Source organism: Columba livia, chromosome 2, assembly GCF_036013475.1.
Source record: "Columba livia isolate bColLiv1 breed racing homer chromosome 2, bColLiv1.pat.W.v2, whole genome shotgun sequence".
Lineage (NCBI taxonomy): Eukaryota > Metazoa > Chordata > Aves > Columbiformes > Columbidae > Columba > Columba livia.
The window spans coordinates 67,223,500-67,235,900 of record NC_088603.1 but is presented as its reverse complement, the minus strand read 5'-3'; the positions used below and the strand labels follow the sequence as shown (position 1 = coordinate 67,235,900).

The 12,401-nt window shown below is 38.7% G+C and overlaps 1 protein-coding gene across 10 annotated transcripts in view; it reads right to left on the bottom strand.

Moving 5' to 3' along the window:
- The window catches only part of KIF13A (kinesin family member 13A), a 116,358-nt gene that overhangs the window by 101,407 nt on the left and 2,550 nt on the right, over positions 1-12,401 (bottom strand). The window contains exon 1 of one of the 10 annotated variants that reach the window (XM_065052315.1): positions 12,207-12,226. The exons of the other annotated variants lie outside the window; for them this stretch is intronic. Coding sequence (XP_064908387.1) covers positions 12,207-12,211 — 5 coding nt within the window. The 5' untranslated portion in view covers positions 12,212-12,226. Of the gene's footprint in view, positions 1-12,206; positions 12,227-12,401 lie in introns of those variants that run through there. 10 annotated transcript variants of the gene reach the window in all.

The following is a 12,401-nucleotide window of genomic DNA, read 5'->3' as shown; positions in this document are numbered from 1 at the left end:
AAACTGGAAGTTTTACCACACTTTACAGTGAAGTAGTTCAACCACTTTGTTCCTCGCATTTAATGAAGTACTTTAAATTCAACATAAAATGGTCACAGAACAGCTTTATAGTTCCATTTAGTACCGTGATCTGCAGTCAGCTCCACTACTCACAATGAATGTATGCTGAAACACTCCTGACAATGCCAAATCTGAGATAACAGAGTATACACTCAGGAGCCTGTTGCAGACGCCCCGAAACACCCAACCCAAGACTGTGGACCCTATTAGTTCAATTACTTTGCATAGCCAGTCGCTGCATTCTGAGTTTAAGGAGACCCCATCAGCTTTGCCTCATTACCCAAACATGTGCTCATCCTGCACTGCCTCTGAACTAGTGAAACAGGAGCAGGGGCCCACACCCACCGCCTTTTCGCCCTTTCCTACCCATGGCATTGCGCTTGACTCCGTCATTGCTACCTCCTCCCACTTCCACATTCAGAGGGACAATCACAAGCTTCAGATGCAGAAGGCACAGCAGAGGGTGACGAAGCCTTGCTAGACACAAGCCAACACCACCCACAGCTGCCCAGTATTTGCTCTGTAAAACCAGGCTCTGAGTCCAGCTCTGCGCAGGAGGAGGTGAGGCCCCACAGAGCTTCCAGCTAAACTTCCACAACACCAAGCTGCAATTCTTCTGTTTCAGGAGCTGCAACTCAGTTAATTATGTCTGCTATAAATAACCCACAGCCTAAATGATCTACCTAGAGATCTGCCTGCATAGCAAACTGAGTTACACAAAACAAGCTGGAAGAAATAAAGGAGAATTACATGTGGTCTGTCAGAAAGTTAACAAAAATCCTTATAAGAGAATGAAGGCATATGTCACGGAAGAAGATAAAGACTCAGAACAAGTAGATCAGTCTGAAACACCATATGAAAGGGTAGGCAGATTCTGAATTCTGGTAAGCATTGCATTACTTCGTGATCCGAGAAGGCAAATACTACTGAGGTCAGTGGGTTTTGGTGAGTAACATTAAGATAAGAACGTGAAGAAACAAAGTAGGTGAGCAGCAATACTGCAAACAAAATTAAGGTTTAACAAATACAGCATTAAGTTCAAAATTATTGAAAAAGTTAATCACATTAATTTTTCAGTGTTGCTTTCCAACTTTGACCACCATCGTTAATATTTTAAATAAAGGCCAGCAGCAGCACTCAACTCTCCACAATTTTCAAGGTAATAAGGAATCAACAGTTTCCTTTTTGCTTAAGTAGCCATTCTATTCCAAAAATATCTAAAAGTCATGTTGTTTGATAAGTAACTTCAGACCAGGTCAATTTATTTTCATCAACTACATCTGCAAACTGAGATATGAAAGTAAAGGGGCATGAGTAGAAAGATGTGCCACAAGAGAAGCTGAAGCTAAGGCAAGCACCCCATTTCAAATATTCTTAGTACTCTTAGATTAACAGTACTGGGGCAAAGAAGTGACCTCCCTGATATGCAGAAACAGCTACAGGGAGAGAACAAACAAACAAGAGTAGTAACATGATTTTTAAAACAATCATTAATTACCCAATCCAGATCTTTACGAGAGAAAAACAATGAAACACATAGCACACTCGGCTCCTTCCATTTAGAGCAAAAGTTCTGTAGGGAATCTATAACTTGCTTTCTATTTTGGATGCAAAGTAGAATGGCAATTATAAACGTATTTCAAGTACAAGGCTTTTCCACTCTTATTTGGAAAAAATGTGCAAGTTTCCTAGTCTAATCAAACACTCACCTTGAGCTGACTAAACTCCAACACTGCTCATTACAGCTACCAGTCAACAGATTGCCAGACTGTTATCACTCCTAAATGGTTCTTGAAAATAAAAAATGACCTAATTTAGTTTTTCTTTTCCTACCTAACAACTGCATATCATCATTAATATTTCTATTTTCTTTCATTTATATACACTGTTGATGAAAAATTCCTCCCTCAAAGTTCAATTCTGTAATTCCATTTTTAGTATCTCATTTCAAAGTCCACAAGACCTAGCATTTACTTTCCCTTTTTAATCACAGCAAAGGCAAGCAAGCAAGAGGTCACTTACGTGACTCAATTGCCTCCATCTTTTCTGAACTACGATGAAGATGCAGATACCCTGAGAAAAAAGTAAGTATTTAAACTGTGAGATCCTCCAGAAGTCATTCTACAACACCCTTCTTGACCAAGGATGACAGATCGAGTTGATTTGGAGAAATTTTTATTAAATTCATTTTACACTTTGGTCTTGAGTGCAAGAATATTTTCAAAGTATACTTGAGTCTGTCTTGCACACAAGCCACAAATTTCTTCCTTATTCAGGTATGAAATTCTCAAACAGCAACAAACAATATGGGTCAGACCATGTACCAAAAGAAATGTAACTCAGAAAACACATGAGCACTGCAAAACATTAAGGTCATTCGGCCAGTCCAACACTGCCAGATATGCATTTCTGGCTTTAAACTAGCACAAAGTTGCAAGATGCCATTCTGAAACTTCCAATAAAGGTACACCACATTCCTTGAAGCATACGCAAAGCTTCTATCTGTGAGTGTGGATAGCAGTAAGGAGAGTATACTAAGGGCACAAAGCTTGCACACCATTAGTATTTCTGAAAAAAGCCTCTCACTGTTACATTCAAATCTGCAAAACTGAAACTTAAAAAACTATTTGAGAAGATGCAGCCCACCCAAAATAGTATTAAACAAGGGAAGGCTAATAATCTGTCTAGGTTCAGCACTCAAAATCTATACCCTACTGAGCATTTTAAAATGCAACTGGCAAGAGCTAACTTCTAACTTTCAGCACAAGGAAGCCAGACATGCCCTTCCTTCAGCACCCAGGACTCTCAACAGTAAGGGAGAATCCAGCCATGGAACTGAGATGCTGAGAGGGACAGAACATCTACTGAATTTATTTAAAAAATTCAAGATACTGTTCCATTGAAAGAGGAGAACAATTAAATGTTGCATTTTCACACATCCATTGTCCTCTTGATGCATACACAAAAGTTTCCAAGTGGATTATTTCACAGCCAATTTATAGATATTCTCAATCATGACAAACGTTTAATATAATAAACAGTAAAGATTCAATGTTAAAATATAACTACACAATGAAAATTAGAAATATGACATGAACTTAGCTGCAATGTTACAAACACCTTAAACAATAAACATACTAAGGACTTGGAAGCTATTGACAAGGAAGCTACAGGGCATGCTGTCCAGTGTTCAATGGTCTGTTTACAAGAACTGAAGTTCCTTTTTGGTTTCAACTTGGATCTCAAACACAACACATGCTGGACTGCAGTACCAGCCCAGAGAATGTCAGTTTCTCATACACATTTTCGGAAGGATAGAGGAAAGCTTACTGGATGCTGTTGGGTTTTGTTGTTTGCTTGTTTTATTTTCCTCCAACACGTACTTTGAGGAATTTCATCATGATGTTGGGCATCCAACAACATGATGTTGAAGTGCTGAGTCCTGCACTTGGGTCACAACAACCCCAGGCAGTGCTACAGGCTCGGGGAAGAGTGGCTGGAAAGCTGCCTGGCAGAGAGGGATCTGGGGGTGTTGATTGACAGCAGCTGAATATGAGCCAGCAGTGTGCCCAGCTGGGCAAAAAGACCAACAGCATCCTGGCTTGTGTCAGGAATAGAGAAGTGATTGTGCCACTGTACTCAGTGCTGGTGAGGTCCCACCTCAAATTCTGTGTTCAGTTTTGGACCCCTCACTGCAAGAAAAACATTGAGGTGCTTGAGAGAGTTCAGAGAAGGGCAACAAAGCTGATGAGAGGTCTGGAGCACAAGTCTGATGAGGAGCAGCTGAGGAAACTGGGGCTGTTTAGCCTGGAGAAAAGGAGGCTGAGGGGAGACCTGATCGCTGTCTACAACTACCTGAAAGGAGGTTGTAGCATGGAGGGTGTTGGTCTCTTCTTCCAAGTAGCAAGTGATAGGACAAGAGGAAATGGCCTCAAGTTGCACCAGGGGAGGTTCAGATTGGATACTAGGAAAAAATTCTTCATGGAAAGGGTTGTCAGGCATTGGAACAGGCTGCCCAGGGAAGCGGCTGAGTCACCATCTCTGGAGGTGTTTAAAAGGCGTTTAGACGAGGTTCTTAGGGACATGGTTTAGTGCTAGAGTTAGGTTATGGTTGGACTCGATTACTGTGAGAGTCTCCTCCAACCAACATGATCTATCATCCATTTCTGTACCTCTCTTTTGCCTTCCATTATCCTTCCAGTTCTGGTCCCCAAGTATCCTTTCCCTATATTCTAACATATCAGCAGCAAATCCATTGACAAGACATCTTTTGCATTTCTTATGTCGGTTTCTCTGCAAACACTGAAGCAGCATTTCTCAAGGGCATTCCAATCAAGAATGCAGGTAAAAGGATTAGATTTACACCAGAAGAAGAATGAGAGATATTCAAAACTTTTTTAAAATGTAATAGGCATTACAGAAAATACCAGATGGTTTTCTAGACAGTTTGTTCCAGAATAGCATACCCACTTGTCATCATGGTAAGAAGCTTCAAAACAGCAAAATCTGAGTGCTGGGATGATGTTTCATGATATGCTTCTGACAACACCTTCAGAACCATCTTTTTATCACAATACAGAACAATAGCAAAGCGCAGGAATACTGCAGATGGTTTCTGCTCTCACATAGCTGCAAAGTTCTCTTTAAAAACCTTACCCAAACTCAGCTACTTCTTGCTGAGCAGTCAGAGGATACATAAGTCACGTATTAATGTCTTCAGCTGAATGCAGTGAATATAGGAACATTTCTTTATTTTACCAAATGGCCAATTCTAGTTTCAGCCTGATTTCGTTAAATAAAATTCTCTGAAAACACATTACAAGACTAAAGAAAATTTAGGAACAACTCAAAATAGGGAATGACGACACGGTGTGACAGAAAGGAAAAAACAGCAAAAAATATAAAAATGCTTCAGACTTGCATCACTCAGGGAGGTGGCACTACTGACCCTAAGCAAGTCTGGAGTGCTGCAGACTTACATCACATTGCATACATAAAAAACTCACGACAGATGCTGACAAAGAAACTTTCCAAAGCAGACCAGGATGCTGCTCACTCAGGGCCATAAAGCTGCTTTGCCAGTAGAAAACTTCCGCCAGCTCTGTGCCTCCACTGGAATGCTCTGTTGACTTATCTTTAGCAAAAGCTCATCTACTGTAAAACAAGCCTTGGCTTTTGAATCACGCAGTAAAATTGAATTTGAAGTAAATATTCAACAAAATTGAGAACTTTTAAGTACTAAAAATCACAATGTAGCCAGTGCCACTCACTGTATAAATCCATTTGTTCTGCAGATAAACTTCACTTCCCACTGCACCCAATCCTTTTTCCTTCTGCTATAAAAGAATCAAATTTGCCCTTCTCAGCTACGCTGCACATGATTTTAATCATAAAGTCAGAAGTGGAAACCATGTGGGAAGAAGTATCAAGTACTTCAGTTTGTTATCTAAGGTCTGATGTTCCTTGTCATCATATAAGAAATATAAAGCGAAACAGAGTTCCAGATACTTGTATTTAACGTTAGAAAAATTATTCCTGTACCTCAACAGACAGATTCAGAATTCTGAAGCCTTATATTAGAAAAAGAAAATTTAAGCCCACCTGGAGGCTTTTGAACACTACTTAATTGGGACTGATATTTATGTTTTTTAAAAAAAGGACTGTAGAATAAAACGTAAGCTCAATAAACAGAATATCATGTACATTTTTTCATTTTATTTTCAAGTCTAAAATATTCTCTAATAAAAAAAAAAAAAAAGAAAAAATATTTGTGTTGATAATTTCAGCAATGTGTTTTTAAAACAAAGCACCACATTATTTTATAGTAAGTTCACAGTTAACACTGCATCCTGGTAGTTTTTTTAAACATATTGAACAGTGTCTTCATAAACAAATGCAGAGATAAGCATGCCATTCCAGCCACAGCAGCTGCTTTGATTCATGTTTATGAAATGCTCAGAATTCTTGGAATATCCATACACAGCAAAAAGAAGATGCAAAGGTGACATGGATCTCAAAATAAGCCAGTTCTAGACTACTGTCTCTGCTTTTGCCAAACATGAAGAGGCAGCAGCACCGGCTTTGTGGCGGTTAGCATCTAGATAAAAAGACCATAAGTACATACTCTGTTGTGAGTGCACAATGAGCCTCTTTGCTCTATCTTCAGCATCATCATTAACCATGCTGGTTTACCAGGCACTAACACAAGCAGACAGCAATGTTTCAGACACGCCTTTCTACCGCTGTGCTGATTGATATACCTCAAAATAAGTACTGTACCATTAATAACCCACAAAATATATTCATGCCTTAATCTGTCAAGAGGGTAGTTGTGGTATAAATCTTCATCCTGAGTTATAATGCTTAAATAGCAAATAAATTGCTCTAGGACAATAAGCCATCATTGACTTCATTAAGGGCTGCTACCATATACATTTCCCTATAGTGATCTATGTGAAACGAGACAGAACATTCAGATTACTTTCTAGTGAAAAAGTTACACCTTACAAGTCACAAACTTCACATTATCCAAGGAAGATGTAGGTGTATTTGGTAAGCATGTACATGCTTGACAATGTCTCTATTTACAATATAATGAAATGCCAGATAAAGGTTGCAGCTGATGACTAAGGAATGTATTAGTTCAGGATATGGTTATTAATTTCATTGGATATTTTGACGACTGAGGGTTGAGTTTTTTAATTATTATTTTTAGATAAAAAGGCAGCTCATCTATCAAAAATAAAGGTCAGAACTAGAGAGGTTAACTAACACTAACCAAGCACAACAGCATCAGAAAGCCATTCATTCCCTTTTCCCCAAAAATGTGAAATTACATTAGGGGACATACTCCCATAGCACTGAGAACAGCTTGTGTAAATCATACTCTCCAGAGAGACCTTACTGCAGCTTTTGAGTGCTTAGAAAGGGGGGGACAGACTTCTCAGCAGGGCCTGTTGCAATAGGACAAGGGGTAATCGTTTTAAACTAAAGGAGGGGAAATTCAGGCTAGACATGAGGAATAAATTTTTTACTATGAGGGTGCTGAAACACTGGCACAGGTTTCCCAGAGAGGTGGTAGATGCCCCAGCCCTGGAAACATTCCAGGCCAGGCTGGACAGGGCTCTGAGCAACCTGATCTAGTTGAAGATGTCCCTGCTCATGGCAGGGGGGTTGGACTAGATGACCTGTGAAGGTCCCTTCCAACCCAAACTATTCTGTGATTTCCAGCTTCTGTCAGCAATGCATTTTTCCAACTGCCTTCATATAACAAATTTTCAATCTGCTTGTTGTTAACTTACCAAGCTCTGCACTCAGCCCCCAGCGAGCACCCACCACATGCCACAGAAGGTTCATAAAGACACACACAAACAGCTCCAGCAGACCTCAGAACTCTCATATCAACATACAAAGTCAGGTACAGACTGAACAAGCTTATACACCTTCTACTGTCTCTTGTAAAAAGACACAGAGCAACATCACTTCCAGGCAACAGCATAACTGTTGAAGTTAACTTGGTGCTTTGGGTCTCAAGTTAACTTGATACCAAGTCCTGTGGTGCACATCATTGCACAGAGGGGTCCTTTTCTTTGTAGGCTGCACTTACTGAGGAGACGTAAATTTCACTGTCTCCAGTAAATGCTTTCACGCTTCCTTAAAGAGCCTGCTCCACACTCTGCAGTCAGTAACAGAAATCCTCACAAAATACAAGTAACCGAGCAGTCGGAGATGTTATCCAGTTAAGCAACAGCATCTGCACAGCATTGCAGCAGCAGCTGGCATTTCGCTACCGTAGACAGTAATTGTTTCCATTAATAGATTCAAACCATGCCCAGGGTGGGCCAAATAAGCAAAGACACTGAACAGCTTTCCCACCATGAAGGACAATCTGTCCACGCAAGAGACACCAGCAACACAGCCAGAGGCAGCTACTGCTACTCAATCTGTACCCAACTTCAGAGGAACGAAGGACTTCAAATCTGACAATGTCAAAAACACAACAGCAACAAGTACGCTTGTCAATTTAAAGATTTAGCTCTAATTTTATTACTAGAAGTAGCACCATGCTGACTTCCTGAATAACAGACGCCTGCCTGTGCATGGTGCACTGCGGGCCTGAAAGCAAGGAGGCATTCACTTTATCCCCAAAACTTTGTACCAGGATTTGCACCCCAGCTCTGCGCAGTACACAGACTTACATGGAAGGGCAGCTGGTGAGCGCTGCTTCTTTCTAAGCCCAGGTTCTGCTGAACAGGGACTTCTTAAGCACCTGCTGAAGCATTTTAAATCCAGGCTATGCCATAGTCACCACAATACATTTACAAGTATCATTTCAATTTTTTAATGATTACATTACAGTGAATTCAATTAGAAGTCTGAAATCTTATCATATGCACATTTAATAAATCTACCAGATGCACAATAGAGCAAATATAATCTTGTTTTCAAAACCAGAAAGCTGTCTACTACTTATACTAAGGGGGCAAAGGAGATGAAAATAGAATTTTTCCTTTAATTCTGATCTCCCCAAAGAACAGGAGCAAAACTAAATTAATTTGTAAAGATCTACATATTTTCTAAAATTCATAATGCATTTCAATAAACATTATATTCAAGGTGTATTGACTAGTAATCTGGATCTCAAACACCACCTCTGCAGTAATAGGCAAGTGGATGCATACTTGCCCCTTCTAAACACAGAAGCTAAGCATGTCTAAAGGCCTAGTAATCTTTTTAGTAAATCTTTCCATGTTTCACATTTTTAACACCATAAAACAGAAAAACTGGACAAGTTCAAAGCTGAACTTCATTTTACTGTGTTCTACTCAAAAATATTTGAACATAGTACTCAGTAGTCCAAAAGCAGAGAATGGATACAAAGCAATGATTGCCTAAACATGGTCATACCAAGCAGTTTTCCTTCTTCTCTTCAAACACTTTATCTATTTTTGTTCTGAAATACTGCCAGCTGCTTAGCCACACTCCCAACAGCTCCCAATGGTAGTTTCCTCTAGCAATGCCATTTACAGACCAAAGCACAAGGCCCTAACAGCTGTCCAGATCTTATAAACATGGTAAAATAATGGGTGTTGCATTTACTCACAGTTCAGGCTACCTCAGGAAGAACCAAGAGTCATGCCACGCAGTATTTTGGATTACAAGTTTTTGTGTCTCATTTTGTTTCAATTTACATGGAATTTAAGAACAGCAATTTCACGGAATTGCATATAGTGTCCCATGTGTGCCATGAATGAATTAAAGCAATGCAAAAATAGCTCTGAAATGACATTCTCCAACCACACATTTCATAATTCAAACACACCTCTTCTACAAAGGTTCAAAGCTAACAGTTCACATCCTGAACATTGGTATCTAACAGGAAAGTTAACACAAGAGGTCAAAGTCAGATTACTTGCACCATTTCCTGCAGGCAAAGATAAAAGTTGCTGCCTGATATTATTTTATGATCTACCTCAGACAGGTGATAATTTGGAGTATATGCAAAGACATGATCTTATTGTCATTCCTTCAGATACGGAAATCGTTAACAGTTGTCCTATTTTACCTACAAGTTTAAGTTTGAAAAAGGGACCATTACCAGAAACAGAGATACTCTCCCTACAACAGCCCTCTTCTCTTTTCTCTGATGCTATTCAAACCAATCCATGAAAATGTAAAAAAAATGCCACAACCACCACACAAAGACTATATACTAAAGACCTCCTAAAATCACGCTTTCTCTGAGGCAGAGGGGAACAACAGCTGTTCTCTGGAAATATGTTTTAGGACAAGATACCTAGGGAAGAAGTTTGTGCTTCAGATATTAATCTTTGGAAGTGTCATGACCTACAAGTACTAGACACACACACACCTGTTCCTTACTATTTATTTTATTAGAGAGCTTAAACCTCCTCAAAAAAAAGCCTCCATATATTCTGGAATCTTTAGTGATTCAGAGCTATAAGAAGAGTTTACCTAGGCAGAATTAGGCCTCGGTGCTATTTGTCTGTTATCAAAGTGACGATGGAAGAAAACAGAGCAAGCAAGTTGTAAGAGTTTTGTTTTTTTTTTTAAATGCAGTTAAGCCAGGCAACAAATATACTTTCATAGAAGAGTGGCAATTTTAAGCTCAGCTCTACACTCTGATGATTTCTTTCTTATTTTCTGCCCTGAGATTTTTAATAAGGCAAAGTTTGCACAAGGCTATTGCACTCTAATGGAATAAATTGCCCAACATTAATTTTTGTTTTGGTCAGGACTACAGTTGAAACAGTATTTCAGTTCTACTGTCTCCATAGTTCCTTGTTTATTTCTGTCAGGACAAATATTTTGCTTACTAAAGGAAAAATCAGGTCACGAAGAACTGTTGTCAAGGAAGTGAAATTAAACTTTTATTTTCAGATCCTATACATTAAAAAGTGTAGCTGAAATGAATGGTTGGAGAAAAGCATATCAACAATCAAAAGCAGAGGAGAAAGCTAGCAAAACCTAATTTGTCATTCTAAAAAATAATATGCCTAATGTAAAGTCAAACCTTTCATAGACCTAGAGAGAGATGTAAAATTTACATTCTAAAAGATTACTCAAATATTTTGAAAGGTGGTAACTCCATACTCTAATTATCTCATAGTTACAGTTTAATATTGTATCTAATTGCCAACAATCAAATACAAACATTTATAGCAAGACAGCAGGATGTACACAGTTGGCTTTGAAGCATAACACCCACCTCTAAAAGACTAAGCTCGAGCAGTTTTTTTCAGGAAGCAGATGAGAGACACAAGAGGTGACTAAAGTGACACACAAGCACACTCAGGCATATATAAAGGAAGCTATTGCTACTAATAAAACAACGGTTAAAGGTATGAAGTCCAACAACCAACTTACAACAACCTTGCCAGCACCAGAGATTGTACCTGATACCAGCTCATGAAAAACATTCCCTTCTGAACTGTCTCATATTATTTTGATAAAGATTTTCCTGTGCCTTTCAGACTCCGACTGTTCAGTTTTACTACATTCTGGTTTTCCTCCTTTGTCAGTTTAGAACACTAGAAGTTGTGTCTCTGTGGGGAATGGCAGGCCTGCTGCTTATAAAAAGACAGAACACTTGTATTTAATTACAATTACTATTTTGTAGCTGTGTTTGTTAAGGTTTGGATGCTGTGTGGTCTAGTAGTTAGAAGATGGAGTCAGAACCCTGTTCTCATTTATGGTTATAACTTATTACTTTACCTCTAATACAATTTTATAAGTTGGACATATGACAGCACTGGCAGAGATTTTAGGCATTTTTCACCACTTGTAAAACTATAACTATTTGCCTATCTAAAATGCTTCAGAAATATCCTTAAAAAAACCTAGAGGGTGATTAACAGTATGCGTCTGAACTTAGATTTAATTCAAAAGCTCTGTATCGAATAGGCAAAGCTAGTAATATCTTATTTTTCCTAACCTTGGATAGACCTCCAAGAGCAAATTTTATAATATTATAATTAAAGAGTCATCCAATTTTATTTCAGAAAATTCTGTCCGTAACTTAAAAATTATAACTGAAAGAAGAAAGCAAATAGCATGGTTCTGTATTCACCCCCACTCCTTCACAGCCTTAGCTTAATTAAGAGAAGCAGCCCAAGAAACCAAATTTGCTTTAGAAGGCTACTTATTCTGAATTGCAGTATAAACTTGTACTTCCATTCAGTAAGAAATGGAAAATTTCCATATAAAAAGATTACATGTAAAAAGGGAAAGGTAAGACTAAACACAACATTAAAATAAAGCAATATAGTCGAGAAAGACCAATTAATCACCCTAACGAGTGAAATAATTTTTGCAATGACATGGTTGCTCTGAAGGAAAAAAATCCTGTTGAGCTATATAAAAACATGCTACACAAAGAAAACCAAAAATCCATTTGACATCTCTAACCCTGCCAAGTACAAACAGCAACTACTCAGCAATTCAGAGCCAGTTTATACAGACATTTTATGGTAGGTACACATAGAACAGAATTCATTCTTCATCATAAGAAATTAAACTACTTATCTTGAGCAAAACATAGAAATCATCAGTTTAGCACTGAAGAAGATAGAAGGATCTTCACAAGGTGCTATAAAATCTATTAGGCATCTCAACAGGTTACATACAACATCTGCCATTTAGAAGGTACTCAAACCGTATGTGAGTTACTTCCGAGCAGTATTTCTCACAGATATTTCGAATCCGCTCACATCAGGCAGTTGCTTCAAACATGTAAGTTACACCTGTAAGAGCCAGACAAATTCCAGCCTCAGCCTGGGCTGAAAGCAGGACAGCATCACCTGCCAACACAGCTGCCAACA